This window comes from Podarcis erhardii (assembly GCF_964252035.2).
Source record: "Podarcis erhardii genome assembly, chromosome: 10".
Taxonomy (NCBI): Eukaryota; Metazoa; Chordata; class Lepidosauria; order Squamata; family Lacertidae; genus Podarcis; species Podarcis erhardii.
Genome location: NC_138500.1, coordinates 31,507,724 through 31,527,733, shown reverse-complemented (window position 1 = coordinate 31,527,733; position 20,010 = coordinate 31,507,724). Strand labels below are relative to the sequence as shown.

At 43.1% G+C, this 20,010-nt stretch overlaps 1 protein-coding gene across 4 annotated transcripts in view; it reads right to left on the bottom strand.

The window, feature by feature from the left end:
• Window positions 1-3,684: 3,684 nt before the first annotated feature.
• GRAP2 (GRB2 related adaptor protein 2) overlaps window positions 3,685-20,010 on the bottom strand; it is a 48,891-nt gene continuing 32,565 nt past the window's right edge. For all 4 annotated transcript variants that reach the window (XM_081877661.1, XM_081877660.1, XM_081877659.1 and 1 more), the window contains 6 exons: window positions 18,121-18,212; window positions 16,516-16,635; window positions 12,705-12,876; window positions 8,533-8,664; window positions 6,320-6,436; window positions 3,685-5,722 (listed from right to left, as the gene is read on the bottom strand). In XM_081877661.1, the coding sequence (XP_081733787.1) occupies window positions 5,543-5,722; window positions 6,320-6,436; window positions 8,533-8,664; window positions 12,705-12,876; window positions 16,516-16,635; window positions 18,121-18,212 (813 nt within the window). In that variant the 3' untranslated portion in view covers window positions 3,685-5,542. The remainder of the gene's footprint in view (window positions 5,723-6,319; window positions 6,437-8,532; window positions 8,665-12,704; window positions 12,877-16,515; window positions 16,636-18,120; window positions 18,213-20,010) is intronic.

The window sequence follows — 20,010 nt, the reverse complement described above, 5'->3', positions numbered from 1 at the left end:
CACAGATTTGTCAGAACAATGGCTTCCCACATGTATGCACACAGAGCATAGCAATTGTCAAACCGTGGAGCAGCACCCTCCTGCTTTGTGGCATGTATGCAGGGCAGATGAAGGTGTGTGTGGGGAGTTTAAGGGAAGGGTAAGATCCTCAGCTGGACCATAAAGAAGGCTGATCGCCGAAGAATTGATGCTTTTGAATTATGGTGCTGGAGGAGACTCTTGAGAGTCCCATGGACTGCAGGAAGATCAAACCTATCCATTCTGAAGGAAATCAGCCCTGAGTGCTCACTGGAAGGACAGATCCTGAAGCTGAGGCTCTAATACTTTGGCCACCTCATGCGAAGAGAAGACTCCCTGGAAAAGACCCTGATGTTGGGAAAGATTGAGGGCACAAGGAGAAGGGGACGACAGAGGACGAGATGGTTGGACAATGTTTTCGAAACTACCAATATGAATTTGATGCGGGAGGCAGTGGAAAACAGGAGTGCCTGGCGTGCTCTGGTCCATGGGGTCACGAAGAGTCGAAAACAACTAAACGACTAAACAACAACAAAGATCCTCAGACAGATGGTGTCAACCTCCCTCCAACAACTAGGCCTTAAACACTGAATTTGTAGTACCTCAATCCACAAATCCTTGCATATGGCAGGTCTGTCTGTATACAGCGTCTCATGAGAATCTTCTCAAAATCATCCGTTGGTCTTCAGTTGGAAGGAAGCAACAGGTAGAATAAATTCAGAAGAGTTTGCTCAGTGTTTAAAAAACGCTGGTATATCTGGACCAGAGCTCCTGTTCCTTCCACTTCTTTTGTCTCACACTGGCAAAATTCCACCTTTCTTTTAGATGGGCACCATAGATTTACTAGGCAGAGAGTTGTCATGACTTGTCTTCTGCAATACTTTATGCGTCTTTTCTAGTACATTCTGTGTCAGGTTTGTGGCTTTGATTTCTCACTAATACATACAGTGTGCTTTGAACATTTCCTTTGCACTGGGTTCATCATGAGTTATTGCTTCACTTGTCTATTTCCCACAGACTAGTAGCTGACAGCTACATATACAGCCCTTTCCGGTTGTCAGTTCTATTTCTGTAAATGGCATCTTTCATGTTTCATGCAAATTAACCCACTTCACAAAAAATGTCACATTAAAGACTCCTCTGAAAGCGAAAGTAGCTGGCAGTGCTCTGCCACTCTGACAAATATTGTATAACATGGTGATACCCTACCTGTTTCCTTTTGCAAAAATCTGGAGGGCCACAGGTGAAACACATAACATCTGTGCAAAATGAATTATAGGTGGAAGGATTCAGGCAATACAGAGCAAACGCACTGTTTCTGGCACAACAAATGTGTATTTGTAATAAATAATCAAGCGCACTATAGTGTGCTGGTTCCAAGTTGGATTGGGAGGGGGGCTTGGTTAAGATGGTCACCACCTTCTCTGAGTGAGATCTCACCAACACTGTTGCCATTGCCCTTTCACGTAATTCTTCCTCTGGGGCAAAACTGCAAAAACTTCCAGACAGATAGGACAAGTTATGTTACGGTTACTGCTCCTTCTGTAAATTTCTCTCATGGTTCAGCTACTCAGAGCGAGTAAGCAAGCAGCAGCGGCACTGAGGAGGAACAGGAAGGGCCCAGAGGTTCTTTCATAGAGGTGGGGGGGAGAACTGCTGGCCTATAGGACAGATGAGGCCCATGGAGGGATTCCCATGTGGCACACAAGATCCTCTCACTAGCCCAGATGTTCCTCCTTAGCCTCAGCCCCAAGTGAGCAGGAGTGTGTGGGAGGGGGTGGGGTAGCAGGCAAGAAAGGGTGGGGCTGTAAGAGAAAGAAGTGCAACCATCCATGTTTAGCTCCAACCCTGCCCACCATAATCTCTGCCCTTCTGAGGTAATGAGATCCTTCAGATTGAAAAAGCTCCCAGAACGAAGAGACTACTGACATGCCCTAGGCCCCATCTGTACTACACGTTTAAAGCAGCAATATCCCATTCTAAACAGTTATGGCTTCTTCCCCAAAAGAATCTTGGGAACTGTAGTTTGTTAAGGGTGCTGAGAGTTGTTAGGGGACCCCTATTCCCCCTCACAGCGCTTCCATTCTCAGAGTTCTTTACAACCAATCCTTCTCCCTAGGGAACTGTAGCTCCGTAAAGGGTGATGGGGGCCTTCTAATATCCCTCAGCACCAGGATTCTTTGGTAGAAGCCATAACTATTTAAAGTGGTATGATACTGCTTTAAATAAATAGTGCACACAGGGCCCAAGTTTGTGGCATAGGAGCCAACTCCTAGGGGCTGAGGTCCCCTCACCACCCCCATAAAGTATTTGAGGGGGCCTGCTGCCCCTCAAAGTTGATGGGCATTACCATTCAACTGGTGTATGTGTGCACTGTGTCTTGTAATTGTTTATACGGGACAGGGAATACCTACCTCCAGTGCTTTTTTTCTGGGGAGTATGCAGGGGTACGCATACCCCTAAACATTTTGTGAATTTTTGTACTTTTGTCCATTTACTGTATTTATTTATCCCAATTTGAACTATAAAATAGTGATTTTCTTGAGTCAAAATGAGAGAATCCCTAAACATTTTTTTTTAGAAAAAAGCACTACCTTCCCCTCCCCCAATATTTTATATTTAAGTTGGCATTCCTGCATTGTGGCTCTGTAGCACCGCAAGCAAGCTGCAGAAGGACTCCATTTCCCCCCAGTGCCCAACTGTGAGAGAAGTATTACTCTACTGGCAGCACACAATAGCGTTGGAGTCTCCTTTAACATTAAAGCTTTCATTTAATTCCTTTTTATTAACCACAGGGACCCTGTAAATGAAAGTATGGATTTCTATCATTCCAAGGGCAAAAAGGTAGTCTCAAGAACAACACAGCTGAGAGCAATACTTAACAACCTGTGCTTTAACCAAACCTTCACTTACTATTAAAAGAATTAGCACTTTCTTACTAGCTTTTGTCATCTCGTTCCTGTGAGGAAAATTCCCTTTCATTCCCATGTACTCCCTCAGCTCTTATACATTGTGTGTCACTGGTCTTCAATTGGTGGGTTGTGACTCACTAGTGAGTCTGGCCTGAGCCAAGGTGGGTTGCAACCATGTAAATATATAGTAAAAGATGGAGAAATAGGTCCCAAAATGCATGTTTGGGTTTAAAGTGGGTCTTCAGTCGCGTGGATGATGAGGTTGAAGATATCTACTTTATATAACTCACATACTGTCATTGCTGTTGGAGGAAAGTTCTATAAACAAAACATTTCTTTCATGTTTGCTGCTGAAGGGTAAGCAACATTACAAATCTGACCATAGCAGTATGTACTTAAGCTTTAGTTGTGAGTGCTGGGTGTGGGGTGGGAATCACCTGATTTTACTTCTGTTTGCTTAGACTGACAAAGGGTATGTCTATTTCATTAGGAACTGGCATGGTTTTGCTAGCTGATTTTTTAATTTCAAATGAAATAATAGCTTAACACTTAATTATTACTTCCTGAACTGAATGATATGATTGGGTGAACACAATTAGCTAAATTTCAGCTAAGATGCACAATTACTGTACTTCAGGTTTTAGGATTTTTAAATTATTTTTTTATTGTACTTATGACAACCCCAGTTGCCCTTTGGTTGTATATTTGCCTCTTTGTTTCAGTACTGCTAAATAACGATCTTTATTCAAAGTAATAGAAACTCAATATATTTTTAATGAGTATAACGTTATACATTCTCAGGATTACGGAGTAGCCCCTTCTGGAGCACTCCAACAGATAGAAATAATATAACACTAAAATCTTTTTTGACAGCAAGTACATAGTTTGTCTTCACAAAAAAAAAAAAAAAGGCAGGGCTATGGATTCTGGGATGTAGTTGGATTATTGTCACCTAAGTAGGGTTACCATGTGTCTTCTTTTTCCAGGACACACCCTCTTTTTCAGGGGTAAAATTCAAGACAAATGGCATTTATTTGCTTTGAATGGCCGTCATAGCGTCCTCTTTTTTGCTCCTCAAAATACGGCAACCCCACCTAACAGGCAACAGCTAAAGATAATGGCCTTGCTTGTACACCCAAACAGCCATGGGCATGAGTCCTTCCAGAAAAGAAAAACCTTTGTCAGAACTCATGATTTGGACAACATGCAAAACCAAGCTGTGGTTTAGCTCAGCATAGCAGTAGAATGACTGGGGAAGAGCAAAGCAACCACAATATCATGTCCCATAGCTCTCATGCTTGCACCATACCATGGTTTGGCTTAGCATGACAAATGAACCAAGAGAAGCCCTAATGGATCAAGCCACCACCAACTGGTAGAAAACCAATACACGTTTGCCATATGGAATGGCCCTATGTCTTTATGTGGATCCACATGGTTATTGAGACAATGGTGATGGTACATCAAATGGCCTTAAACCAAATGGCCGCAATATAAATTGCTCCACAGAAATGGGGCTCCTGCTGCTGACTGCTGAGAAGAGCTCTGTGAAGAAGAGCTTTTTTGTTGTTCTCTAGCTAGTACTAGGGAAGCCCAAGCCCAATCCAAATTACTGGTAAACACAAAACAGCAACAGCAAATCACAAGTCCAGTCCAAGACAACAGAATTGCAGTGTTCTCAGATGATGAATTGCTGAACAAAGTAAGCATGCATATACACCTTTGCAACAGTCTGAAAGGGCAACCAAACTAGAGAACAATAATGCAAAAATTTCTTACTTGGGAATTCTATAATCTTACAAGAAAGGGGAATCAGGGTATGTAAATACATACCCAGAACAAAACAAAAACAGGAGTTGCACTGCATTTTCCCCCACTGGGCGTGCTTTTTCCTGAATTTGAAATGCAAATGACAGGTGTACTGATCTGTGAACTGAACACCGATTCATTCTTTTGCCTGGCTTCTTCCTATGTTTCAGGTGAGCAGTCTGAAGTTAAAAAAATAAATAAAATTCAAGCACTGTATGTACACTTATAAAGTTAAACATACCTTCACCCACTTTTTAAAAATTAAAAGCAAACAATAAATTATAAAATAGTTGAAAAGCTGTTCGAAGGAGGATACAATCAGAGTTGTACATGATGCACTTTCCATATGAAACACATGACTGCCTGGTCTCTGAACTCAAGATGGTGACATAAAAAGCTCAAATTATGTACATCTGTATGCATTCTTAGAAGACAGAACTGTACCCAACTGACATGAAGTTTCATAGTTCAGCTGTGGTAGTAGAACAGCTATGAAGTTGGGATGGTGCACAGGGTACTTGAGGTGAAACCAAAACTTTCTCTGAAGAATTGCCTAAGAAATAGCCACTGAAAGAAAGATGCATGTTAACGTAGATCTGTGAAATGAGACACAGTTCATAGGAAGTTAAGCGAGCTCTTTTAGACAACCTAAGACTCTTGCTACCATTAAGAACAAAAAATTAAAAGAGCATAAGCTCTTTTAATATTGAGTGCTGAATAGTTGGTGCTTTGATTGCGCATAAAAGGTATTGATAAGATGGTGCATTCTCATTAAAACAGAGACAGTCACAAACCATGTAAATTTACCAGGACATTGGCCCTACATAGTTGGCAGGAAAGAGACCCAATTTTCCATGTAAAGAGCCTTTCCACCAGAATGCATCAGAGTTGTCCAGGACTTCAATGACATCTCCAGCGTAGAAACCTAGCTCATCTTGCTCCACTGCCTCAAAGTCATACAAGGCACGGACCCATTGTGTTCGCTAATAACAGAGGAAGACAAAAGAAAGTGTCAGCTGTAGCATAACATGCCCCCACCAAACCACTGATGGCCTTTCTAACTAGCTATATTTGCACAATAAGTATGGGAGTGGTTGAGTCTCATTTGTTGAACAGAGTGCACCTCCTCCTTCAAGGTTGCACATGTTGCATAGACATACCCAGCAAATGAAATATTTTGTTTTGGGGAAAATAAGACACTTGTCCTAGATAGCCATCAGTTCCCCGATACCTTTGTATTTCTTATGGTTTCCCCCTTTTTTCTTGCTTGACCATGGACTCAGGCTGTCTTTTTACAAAATAATAATAATAATAAAAATATGTAAGGAACTTTGTACAGTGTAAACTATTTAAAATGTCACAGCTATATCTAAAAATAAAGTGATGTTACTACTCCTTTCCCACCAAGGATCTAACAAGAGAACCAAGTTCCTTAACTTGCATAAAAGTTTAGCATAACTTTTATTTCGAAGTGGCATATGCAGAATAATACATGTAGTGTTGCTCTTTGAATAGAAACATGCCTCACATTCCCCTAGATCTAGCCTCTGCCTCTCAAGAAAGACAGCTACCTGCCATACCTGTGGTTGCTGTGCTGGATCGGTGTGTCTCCGGAACACAGATGGCCCACTCCCTTCTCCATGGTGTCTTTGGCTCTGAGACGTATCTTTAATGTCCAGACTCCTGCCACGTCGGTCCTAGAATGTAAAGAGAATAAGATAATGATGAATCTGTTCTATTGGGGATCTGATACTTTCATAGTTACCTGCTGAACAGGAAACACTTTGGCTATGTACACACTGGTGGCTTAAAACACAGTGAGATTGTTATTTCTGCTGTTTTGCAAGTCATATTAGTACTTTTTTGCACACACCAGAGAGAGGGAAAGAAAGTCCTCAGCCGATGTGCATTACCTGTTTGGTTTCCCTGCATCTGCTACTCCCTGCCCCCGCCATGTACTCCTTTTATGAAGCTGTCATCGGCACATGTGCCATGGCTGTCTCAAATGTACACACCTCAGCTTAATTTCAAAGTGAATGTGTCTTATGTTTTCAAATTGGATGGAAGCAGGAGAATTTCTCAAGAGACTGTAGAGTATGTATGAATTGTGGCCAATGTCATGCGTACTGTCATGCGTACTGTCATGCGTACTCAGCTTCAAACACCAGCAGCGGGAGGGCACTGGAATAACCAGTGATGTGTACAAGGCATTTATTACAATTTCTGTCACACAATGGAACATTTATGTAGTGACTGGCATTGAGTTTTTGTGCCTGGTTATTTTATTTTATTTTTAAACTGGACAACTGGAAATGCTGTTCCTATTTTTCTTTGAGGCTGCAAACACTTCCACCTCTGTGCAAAATGCTTGTCTGCACTGTAGTTCACTGCATTTTGCTTTTGCCTTAGGCAGAAAAATGTCCTGGGCCAGCACTGAGCAGTGTCTTACATCAGCTTTATCAAATGCCACTTATTAGATGCCTGTACTATTGCACTGTGTGGGAGGCAGAGGTGTGGCACAATTCATTACTGTGTCAAATGTATTGGCCAATTTGGAGTAAAGCTTTTGTCAGGAAGGTTTGTTGTTTACACCTATCCAGCTTTTACCAACCCAGCACTTTCCAGATGTTTTTGACTATAACTCCCATCAGCCCTAGCCAGCACAACTATGCTGGGCTGTGGCTGATGGGAGTTGTAGCCCAAAACAACTGGGGGGCGCCAGGCTGATGAAAACCGTACTGAAGGCAGGCAGGCAGGCAGGCAGGCTCTATTGTCCATAAAATAACTACTGCCCTTTAGAACTGCTAAGATTATTGTTTGTAGCACTGGAAGTATTTTCCAATTTCCTCTTACTAAATGTAACATTTCAAACTGCCCCTGAAGGTGTCTTACCTGCCTTTCAGCCAGCACAAAAGGTCAGTGCGACTCAGTGCAGATATGTATGTCAATTGTTCTCCACTAGAGATGTTAAGAGTGAGTCAAAATCAGTTTGACTTTAAACCAGGTGTGTGTGTAGTTCACGTTTCTGCTTGATGTCAGACATATGACTCATATATAGTTAGCATGGTTGTTTTTGATGAGATATAGCCTCCATCCTTTAATAGAGGCCACTCTTGTCTTGTGTACACATAGCGTAGTTTAGGGCATGTTTACTCTGTTATAAGAACAGCCTTTCCTTGGAACATTCTAAGTTGCAGTATTTCCAGCTTTCTCCAGTACGTGACTTTCCTCCCCTCCCCCCAGATCAGATAGGATTCTCAGATATTTCTTTTACATGCATCCTTCTAATTGCTGCCACATGGACAACCTGGAGAAGAGCCAGGGGGGAAACACATTATTTAATATATTTTATATGTCCTGAGCTGCACAGTTATGCCTAAAAGATTGGCAAGGAATTTATTTTGAGGCTAGGTGTATCAATTCCCACCACAGCTCAGCATGACTGAGTGTAATCTCAAGATCATGCAGGAAGACATGTAATACAATAAGAAGAATCCTGTTGGATCAGACCAAAGGTCTAGCTTAGTCTAGCATCTTGTTTTCAGGCTATGTAAACACTATAGCTTTAAAGCACTTAAGAAGCGCATTTCTCCTCCAAAAAAGAATAATGGGAGCTGTCATTTGTTAAAGGGTGCTGGAAGTTGTAGTTCTGTGATGGGTAAACTGCAGTTCCCAGATTAGTTTGTGAAGTGGGGATATGTTTTGAATGTTGTTTAAAGTTACGGTGCATATGCAGCCTTGGAGTGCCTAGTCTATGGGAAGTCTGCAAGCAGGACAGAGCTCTTTCTGTTACCTGCTTATGCTGCCAAGATGCTGATTGATCCACATCTTTGTTATGCCCTGATGCTCCTGCTTCTTTCCCATGTCCTCCATTCAGGTGAAGCACTTCCTGTGTCTTTTTGGCCAGGTTCCATACAGCGGCTTCCTGGAAAGAAAGAGGTTTATCCTGTTACGTTTTGTTCGTCCTTCTAGGTATTCTTTCCCAAAGTGCTTCCAGATAAGGGCTTCATATCACAAGGGGATAACTCAGAACCATTCCCATCCCCTTTGCGTGTGATTGGCACCTTATCTTCCACACATTCCATTTTCTTAAGGCATGGATATTCATCACTATCCTGACAGTTACTATTGACACCATTGGGCACCACTCAAAGGAATGTATTCATTCTGCTGTTGTTGTTTTTGTCCCTCACCTCATTTATAGTCGTGTCTAGAGCATGAGATAGTGTCCAAAAACATTCATAGCTGCAGCTTATCTGAGACCTTGTGCTGAGAAATCTGACATGTTCAGACCCTTTACTGCCCCCTTGATACTAGAAACAATAGGTAATACTGCTTTACTAAAGCTAAGGAGGTGGAGACCTGATCAGCAACTTGGATGGAGAACCCCAATAATCTACACACATACAATGGACATATGTGTATGTTTATGTGTCCCAATAATCTACACACATACAATGAACATATGTGTATGTTTATGTTTATGTGTGTATATATAAAACTTAATATTTTACATGGCAGGCAGTTTATGTAATAAACATGTGCAAAGGAGACTCATTTCTCTAAAGACATGGTACAGATTCACCACAAAGCCATGGTCAATTGTTAGATTAAATTTTTTAATAATAGTTTTTACGCTCATCTTTTTTTGCAAGTTGTGGCATATTTAACTCTTTGGAAAACTCTGGCATTTTTCATAGGGTTTAATCACACACAGAGAGCTTCAGGAATGTCTAATCTTAATCATTAGTGATTTGACTGTGTTTTAAAATTAAGCTTTTTAGGCTTAATTTGTCTTTGAAACTGGATCTGCCAATATTTCTACAGCTCCTGCAATCCTAACAAGCATATACAACAGTGGTGTCAGAAAGAAAGACCCCTTTCATTTAATTTTTGTATATGTTGGTTGTGCCAGCTGTCAGCTTTGCTTCCTGGTATTTTCACACTTGAGGTTTAAATCACCTTTGAGCCTCTCTTGCTCTGCTTATGCTAGCCAGGGATCCTTGCCAATGCAGAAGAGATAGCGGATAAAGATGCTTTTGTAATGCAAATTGGCAGTTCAGATTCACATAGGCTTTTTATTTGCAATACAAAATGAAGGAAGCAAAAATGGTTTAAGGCAAATGCGGAGGAGGGGTTGCCAGGTACTAAAAGGAGGCACAGAGATCCTCTGTTCTAATGTGGATAGTAAGCTTCCTGTGTTGTCCGTATGACATTCTCTCCCAAATCACTGTCTTCCTACAATTTTCCCTCCCTCAATTAAGATTTTTTCATACCCTTTCCATTTTAGAGTATTCTTGGTATGAAAAAATCCCTCAGCCCCAACACTGTCTCTTACTGGCTAGAGCTGGGTAAACAAGGGCCACATTCGTTTCTGGCCAACCTTCTGAGGGCCACATGCCAGTGCTGGGAAGAGCAATGAATGTTAGTTTTACCTTTAAAACAAACAAACAAACAAACAAAATAATAATAATAATAATAATAATAATAATAATAATAATAATAATAATAATTTATTTATACACTGCCCATCTGGCTGGGTTTGCCCAGCCACTCTGGATTGCTCCCAACATAATATTAAAAACACGATAAAACATCAAACATAAAAAATTTCTCTAAACAGGGTTGCCTTCAGATGTCTTTTAAACATCAGATAGTTGTTTATTTCCTTGAAATCTGATGGGAGGGTGTTCCACAGGGCGGGCACCGCTACCGAGAAGGCCCTCTGCCTGGTTCCCTGTAGCTTTGCTTCTCGTAATGAGGGAACCGCCAGAAGGCCCTCGGCGCTGGACCTCAGCGTCCGGGCCGAATGATGGGGGTGGAGACACTCCCTCAGGTATACTGTGCTGAAGCCATTTAGGGCTTTAAAGGTCAGCACCAACACTTTGAATTGTGCTCAGAAACGTACTGGGAGCCAATGTAGGTCTTTCAGAAATGGTGTTATATGGTCTTGGTGGACATTCCTAGTCACCAGTCTAGCTGCCGCATTCTGGATTAATTGTAGTTTCTGAGTCACCTTCAAAGGTAGCCCCACATAGAGCGTGTTGCAGTAGTCCAAGTGGGAGTTAGCCAGAGCATGAACCACTCTGTTGAGACAGTCCGTGGGCAGGTAGGGTCACAGCCAGTGTACCAGATGGAGCTGGTAGTCAGCTGCCCTGGACAAAGAATCGACCTGTGTCTCCATGGACAGCTGTGAGTCCAAAATGACTCCCAGGCTGTGCACCTGGTCCTTCAGGGGCACAGTTACCCCATTCAGGACCAGGGAGTCCTCCACACCTGCCCGCCCCCTGTCCTGCAAAAACAGTACTTCTGTCTTGTCAGGATTCAACCTCACTCTGTTCGCCGCCATCCATCCTCCAACTGCCTCCATACACTCACACAGGACAATCACCGCCTTCACTGGTTCTGATTTAAAAGAGAGGTAGAGCTAGGATTGTACACTAGGATTGTTTCCACTCACACACCCCTTGCTGTCCTCCATCCTGGCAAATAAGAAGCATTCTCAAAGTTCAAGGATGTATTCTAGCCAAGCAAAGACACTTGAGGAGACTGCAAAGCAGGGCAGGTGCAGCATGTGGTCTGGGATGAGTTCCGACATTCGAACTCAGGACGCAAGGGAGAAACGTGCTAAGAAGAAGGCACGCTTGGCAAATCCACACCATGATCAACTCCCACCCAGAAACCAATGTCCCCACTGTGGAAGGATGTGTGGATCCAGAATCGCCCTCCACAGTCACTTACGGACTCATTGTTTAAACTGTGCTTATGGAAGACAATCTTACTCAGTGACGAGTGATCGCCAAAGAAGATCCCTGTCAGATGCTTTCATGCTTCTTTTCTAATTGAATAATCCCTGATGCAAATACTTGATGTCATTTACCCATCCTTGCACACAAACACACTTCTTTACTTTCCAAGACAGTCTTTTAAAAATGGATATAACTGGCTGGAAAGAGGTCAGCGACACGATCCTCTCTGCCAGGTGTGTCATTGCTTCTCTTCGAAGCAGATAAGGAAGTGCTCCTCCCTGCACAATGTGGGTTACAAAACTCCCTTGCTATTGTGGGCACAATCTATTTTCTGCTTTGCCTCAGCATTCACATCCTGGTAATTTAATATCAGAGTCCACATCCTGGTTAAGCAGGGCTCTCTGGTTACTGTAGTTACCGTACCTCCTCCTCCTCAGTACGGCGCTGTGAGTAATGGTTTACAACCTGCGACCTGTCGTTTCTTTGTTCTTCTGGCACAGACTGAAACAAGCTGCCAGCAACGTGGGATCTACCTACATCCCAGGGTTACCGTTTGCATTCTGGTCACACCCACACCATACATTTTAAGCACCCTTAGCAAACTACAGTTTCTAGGATTCTCCTTGATTATTAAGGTGGTATAAGTGTGATTCAATGTGTGGTGTGGATGTGACAGTTCTCTCCTCCTTTCAGTGCTCCATTCATTCTGGGGTGTTTTTTTTATCACTATACTTAAAACCATGCCTCTTGTTTCCGACCTCAAGGCCTCCTTTGCATTCTGTGTAGATTGCTGTTAGGAGTAAAATAAATCAAAAGAGGCAGTGAAATGAGATGTTCGGCTTCAGCAAAAAGTGTATCCTTTCAATGAACCAGCATGAATGCTCTTCCCATAGTTCCACCATACTCCCCACCTTCTATTCCATTGAAGACCTTTATTTTTAGGCAAGCCGTCCCAGTCATGCTCATTGTCAAATTTCATCAATTTTACTACATTGCTTGGTCTGGAAAGGTCACTTCCTGGTTCACTTATAAATGTCTCCATAAAAATCAATTGATTTTTATAACATTAAAACTAACAAAAAAAGAAAAGAAAAGGTGGGATTGGGCACAAGTTTGTCTCATGGGGAAAGACCATTAGGACTCCTAATGACATGCTTCTGCTTCATATGTACTCATTCACCCTGGCTCGGTAAAAACAGAGCTCCTTGAGATTTACCTGCTGTTCTTTCTGGGTCTCATCCCGCAGGAAGATCTGCGCGTGTCTGGAGATGGAAGAAGTCTTGTAGAATTCTACAAGTTTATTTAGTGACAGGAACTTTTCGCTCCACAAAAAGTAGTTGCCCTTTGGGTCCCTCATCACTTTAAAATGTTGTACGTTCTCTTCATGTCTGGGTACCAAAGGGAGAAAACAAAACATTTGACAACAGTCTCATTCCCACTCTTTTAATTTTTAAATGGTTTTGTTTTGTATCCTACTTTAATGACATTTAGAAAGGAAACATTTGGGATGTAAAGCAGTCTTTGGAGCAGTTGTGAAAATGCTTCCAACGCTGGCAGAAACCAGCATGGGATAGAGCACTAAAGCTATGCTTAAAATCCTTAGCATTTAGAGGCCTGTGAAAGGCCTTTATGAAGAGCAATGGTGCTGTATTAGTGAAAATGGTCAGTCAGGCCCTCTTACTAAATATTTAATCACACAAATCATCAAGGCACTTTTGAATTAACATCCATCACCAGAGGAGACATGACGGGGCAGTAACTTCCTAGGCATCTGTTGTTCTAATATAGCTAAACCAATGTCATACAAGTCAATCTAAACCAATGGCCAATATGAAGCCCACTAACACAAGCATCAGTGCTCCCATGAATAGCATGTATGATGCCTGGCCCAACAGAGAAGGATGAAGGATAAACACAGCCTTTTTGTGTAAGGGTACTTGCTAAACAGGGAAGGGGAACTTCAGGCCCAGTGGATAATGCAGCCTTGCACCCTATTTGTTTGGCCCTCAGGACTCTCTCAGGGCCACGCCCCTCAATGGCCTCTACTTCATACCCTCCTTGAGTGCTTTTGCCTGCCTGGAATGTCTCCTTGAACTCTGATAATGCCTCTTCCTTGTTGGGATGGAGGATAGAGATGGGTGTGTGCATGTAGAAACTAGCCGATTGTACAAAGCAATACTTTCCATTTGCTGCTTCAACCACTCATGCTTCTGGCGCTCCTCATCATTGGCGTGTGGCCCTCAGAAGGTTGTCCAGAAGCGAATGCAGCCTTGAGGTGGGAGGAGCTTCCCCACCCCTGTTGTAAAAGGTCAGGGCAGAAGGAAACTATCTTCATGGTTTCTGCATTGCCAAATACAGGAAGAAAAGTCCCTGCTCTTCCCTCGGTTAGGTCATATTTGAGAATAAGGTAGGTCACTTGGAGGAACCATAGCTCAGTGGCAGAGCACATGCAGGTTAGGCCAAACCCAGCTTGAAAGTGCCTGGGGCAGGACCACCCACCAGCTACCCATACTTTGCTGTTAGTGGGACGCCACTCTGGGCTCCTCCCTGTTTTAAGCTTCTCTCAATGCCTGTTGCTAAAGCAGCTGAAGGAGTAGCCTAAGAGCAAGTGAAGCAACTGAACTGCTCCCTATCATTTGAATTGCTGCCAATTTTGTCTTGTGCTTGTTTACCTGCCTCCAGCAAGTCAGCAGGCAAAGTCAGGTTCCCACCCACATCGCTTTCTTTCTGTTTTAAGTTGCTGCCTGACAGTGTCTGAGCCAGTATGGTTAAGCGTGCTGGACTAGGATCTGGGAGACCAGGGTTTCTAAGCCATGAAGCTTTGTGTGTGACCTTGGGTCAGTCACTATCTCTCAACCTAATCATAGAAATATCATAGAAGGGATTCTGAGGACCATCTAGTCCAACCTGCTGCAATGCAAGAATATGCAGCTGTCCCATCCAGGGATCAAACCTGCAACCTTGGCATTATCAGCACCACGCTCTAACCAACTGAGCTATCCAGGCTCTGCTTCGTACAGGCTGCTGTGAAGATCATATGGAGGAGTATGATGCCTTAAGCTCCTTGAACAAATGAATAAATGTAGTAAATCAATAACTAAAATAATTTGTCCAAAGGCAACGGCTATGGGAGTCTTCTTGCTTAGGGTGATCATTTGATACTGTGAACAGTATTTCTCAAAAATCTACAGATGGCTTGGGGCTAGTGTCACATGCCTCAGTTTCACACACTGGCAGTGGGAGCCCACTGGAGCCAAAATAAATGGTAATGTGTACATACCCCAACAATGTCTGGAGGGACTCAAGGTTCCCACCTCTGATTTAATGGGGTGGTTCTGCTCCATGTCCCAGCTTGTTATATATTTGTATGTTGTACAGGCTGAAATAACATTACGTTTATTTCAGCCTGTATGTCATTAGCTTGATTGATTGGCTGTTATTTCAAAGAGGGCTTCCGTGCTGCTACTGTAGAGATGGTTGCTATTTACCTGTTATTGTTTTATGTTTCATTTCCTTTTGGTTTTATTGTTGGAAGTCATGTTGTGTGCTTTGGCAAAGAGGCAACTCATAAACATTTGAAAAGATGGAATAATGGTCTACCTGGGAAAGAGGAAGCATCACACAGCCACTTTTGAGAGATGCTGTGCTCTGTTTTCAATTACAAAAGGATGGCTGTGGTGGAGTGGGGAAGGAGGGAGGGAAGCTGAGAGAAAAAAACATTTCAGCATGCAAGCCAGGACTATAAGGTCCATACTGGGCAAGAAGGCTGCTGATCTTTTTTGATTTATCATTTATTTATATATTGCTTTGCAGGCGAATCTCGCAAAGCGGTTTATGTAGAACAGGTAAAACAGTAAGCATCACTCAAAGCTATATAAACAGCCAAGGCAAGGTGTCTTGGGGAGCTGCGGTGGGGTGGAGGGCTCTTTTTTTGGAAAAACAAACAAACACAAAATCTCTCTTTCTCCCAGGGCAAGATGGTTCCTTAGGCAGCTTTGTGGTGATCCTGCGGGAGGGAGAAGCCACCTCAGGTAAACTACTGAGAGCTCTCCAGGCTGTTGTAGCTTCTCTCCCTCTCAGGGCAAGATGGCCTTGCAGTGGTGGTTTGTTTGTTTTTTGCTTTATTGTGTATTCTGTGCTCTCGTTTTGTATTTTTATTTTGCGAACTGCCCTGTGATCTTCAGGTGAAGCATAGTATACAAATTTACTAAACAATAGTAAAAATAAGGAAAGTTTACCCCTCGCTGAGCTGAAATTACTACCATCCTTAGCAAACTACAGATGACTTGCAGCCAGCATGAGAGCCTCCTTCTCCAACTAAGTTCTCTCAGAAATATAGGATACTTCCCCATCAAGTCGTAATACTGCAAATGATTCATTTCCGCAAACATTAGCAGCAGGACTTTTAATTTACTGGATTTCCCCTGCAAAGTGTAAATCTGTATTAAAGGGGGTGGGGAATACAAGCTGCTGTTTTGATGTCGATGCCATTGTGTGAACATAAAAGTAAGAACAGCTACAAAAATAGGAGGGGAAATAAGGTGTGGGTCTGGTATAGGTTGAGCTCTGCTTGAGCACTAGAGCTACAGTGGGCAGCTGCATGTCGGGGTTCAGTCCTTCTCAGGTCTGGAAACAGGGCTACCTTGGAGGAAGAGGAGGAGGAGAAGCAGGACCCCCAACAGAAGACCATACTGCCAGTGACCCCGATACACCTTCAGACCTAGACATTTCAGTCACAGGACTGGAGGTCTCCAGACCAGTCGCCTGACTCCCTGGTTGGCTCTCTGAATAAGTAAAGGATTGCATCGTTTATATATTTTATTGGCTGGTGTTTTTATATTGTAAGCTATTCTGTCAGGCCTTGTTGGAAGCAGATAGCTGGATAACAGATTCGTAATTAAACAGATCTTCATACAGAGAAACAGAAAACAGGCCTGTTTAAAGATGCCAGCTGGAGGGAGACCTCCTCAGTCCCAAATGCCAGTCTTTCCTAAAAGGTAGGTAAGAAGGCTACAAAGCACAAGTACCTGACAGAGATGGAGAAGTCGCCTGGACGGTTCTGAGTACCTCGGACGATGAAGGAGCCCACTTTGTTGCCCCTGAGCATATTCTCTGCCTTATGGCGGGATACGTCTTCATGGAACCAGCTGAAAAGTGCAACAGATTGCATTCATGGGGATGAATGTAGGTGGTGAAAAAGAGAGACAGAGAAAGAAAGAAGTAAAGAAAGAAGTGATAAAGGGGAAAAAATTGGAGAGAAAATTTACAGTGAGCCAAGTAAAGAAAAAAGGGTACAGTGGTAGAAAATGCCACATGACTGATTCTGAAATAGAACAGCCCAGCTATTTGCTAAAGGAAAAACTGAGTAAAAATAAGTAAATGCACCCCTATTTTGGAAACCCCAAACTCCTTCATGTGCTGCTTTCACAAAGATCAAGAAATGCGATGACACCAGGGCAGGACATAGGGGCAGGAGCCCAGGGCCCCACTCACCAGAATGAGCAGGTGGGCCCCTGCATGTTGTGGGGCTGGCACATGCTATACACATGACCATCCAAAGAGGGGGGAGGGGGGCATTAATTCAAGGGTTTCAACATTCACAGTGTTTCAAAGCTCAGAAAATGGAAGTATGCCATTCCTATTGTTAAATGTCATGACTATATGTAGTATGCCCCTCTATATTCACAGTGTTTCAAAGCTCAGAAAATGGAAGTATGCCATTCCTATTGTTAAATGTCATGACTATATGTAGTATGCCCCTCTATATCAGACCCTTAGATTCACGTGTAGAGACTCACAGTTCAGAAGGCTCATAGAACTGAGCTTATATCACCCTAACGTACAACCCAAGGCACAGGTACTTGCAAGAGAAAAATGGATGAATTTTGTCTAAAAATGAAATAAAATATAGGCCTGCATTTTGTTTTTTGAGTTCTCACCCTTCAGCTGCCAGCAGATGAAACTGCTCTATACAAAAAGTTCCTTTTGGTTCCATCCAGCAGGGGCCAGTGGTGCAACACATACAAGCCAACGACAATCCCCCAGAGCCTACAAACATTGTTCCTCGCACACCTGCTCCAGGTTAATAATATGCCAATAATTATTTAGAAGTCTGCACTGCCACGCATGTAGTCTACTGAAGTCAAGCCACCAGGTGTACTCTGTGCTACAACGCAGTACTTTAGGGGGGAAAAGCTTTTTTTATATAAAAAGGATGCAAAGTAGTTTGATTGTCGCTGTTGTATTTAAATCTGCAGAGAAGGATAATAAACTTGCATATGGTACCACAGCATATGAGCACAAGAGGCTGAGAAGTTTATGCCTGGGCACTGTGAACGTGGTTAGCAGCTTTGGTGCAAACCATAATTTACTTAAGGACTGCTAAAGCAGGATCCTGCACTTAACAAATGACTGAGATGTCCCTCTCTGCCTCATGCACACAATAAATCCTCTTTTTACAATGGAGCAGGTGCACAGGGCTGAAGATCAAAATAAACATCGCTTTAATTGTGTGTCTAGCAGGAGTTTTCAAAATGTTAATTCTAGGAACACCCTCACCCCTGACTTTCATCAGGACCGCAGTGTACAAGGACACACTCAAGCTAAACACCTAGAAGAGTTGACATACTTACCTGGGACTGTGAAAATCTATGAAATTCTTTGGGACATAGCCTTCATAACTATTCAGCTCAGCCTTGTACCACTCTTCCTTAGAGCTTAAAATCTATGCACCAAAAGGAGAGTCAGTATTAGTTTAAAGGACATATAGGTCTTATGCTACCCGGGTTTTAAATGTCCCATGTCCCCCTCCTGGCACACGCCCCACTGTTAGACATTTGTCAACTTGCCCGCAAGGTTCTGAACCAAGCTTCAGCAGTTCTTTGGGAAAAACCTCAATTTTCTCTCCTTAGAGCAGGTGTGGGAAAACTGGCCCTCCAGGTGTTGCTAAATTACAACTCCTACCATCCATGGCTATGCTTGCTGAGGCTGATGGAAGTTGTAGTTCAGCAGCACCCAAGGACCAAAAGGTTCACCATACCTGCCTTATAGAAATGATATGGCAAAGCCACTGTGCCTGACTGAGAGCCCAATTCATGCAGTTTGCATGCGAAGGGTGCTCTACCCAGTCAAGGGACAGTGGAGATGCACTATTGTCCCTGCTGCAGAGGATGCATGACATCTCCCATCCTCAGTGTTTACACATTCGGTGTGAATGTCTGCAGGTGGAAAGCCCATGCACTTAGATCTCTACATACCTGGGCTTCCCTAGGAGATGGAACCCTGACTGCACAGGATTCCGGCTCCTACAGGAACCTACCCATGTAGAGGTATAAATGCTCAGGCTCTGCTCTTGCAGATGTCCATGGATGGTGGTAGCGGCCATGGTGTAACCCTGCTGCCCCTTGTATAACACAATAAAATGTATGAAGGGTGCTGAAGTGTTCACAAGATACAAGGATGCAACTCTAGTAATAGAAGCAAGGTTCCCAAAATAAAGGCAGAGTGGGGGTGTTGAGGACATGTCCTCAAAACATGTCCTAGCTGGAACCTATCCAAATTAGGAAGCAGGCTGTGAAACCTTTCCCAGACACTGATTGGTTACCGTAATTGCTGAAAAAATGGTTCAAGGGGCGATAACCCTTCTCCTTAAAGTGGTATGTATAGGGACTTGTAGGACTTTCAGTTTATGCTTCATTTGATGCCTTAACAATGCTTCGCCTTGGGAGAATACAGACATCTTTAGGAGTCAAACACACAAACACATACAGATACTTGGCCAGCATGGAAGACTTCTGCAAGACTCATCAGCTGCACTGGACTTTGCTATCTCAGTAAATTGGTTTCCTTGTTTAACAGTTGCTGCTGTTTGTTAGTGACTAATTACAGTGCTACTTCAGTCCTGCCTGATAACACAGCTTTTTCAGCCTGCACACAGATATGGTCACTCAGCCACAGAGACAAGCGACCCTCCTCTGTTCTGAAGTGGTAATTTCACACGACAGTACAGCAGACAGAATTTTCTGATCTGCAAGTGGTGCAGGCCCAGGGATTTTAAGGCTGCCACGAGGCTGGGTGGGTGCGTAGGGGCAAACAGCTACTCCCTAGTCACTGCCTGCTGCCTGCAGGGAACCATAAAAGAGAGAGAGGGAGCAGAATAGGTTCATTTCTCACACTGCAAAACCACTTTGCAAAGGTGCCCACTTGGCAAGTAGTATCCTGCTCTGCAATGTAGTTAGCATAATAATTATTCCATCCCTGTAGCAAATGAACCAGACTTCAAAGGTAGGCAATGCAGTCGCAAGAAAAAAGGAAACAAAGCAAGTAATTTGAAAAGACAATCATAGACCGGATAGGTATCAAGGGCTCTTGCAGAAAAGCAGCCACTGTGGGAGCAAAACATGCATTTGGAAGAAGTAAAACTACGAGGAGGACACAGAGGTATTAGAGGAAGTGCTCGTTAGTTTTGCCCAAATTCCTGCAGACTTGTTCAGATGGTGGAGGGATCTGGATGTGTATTTCTA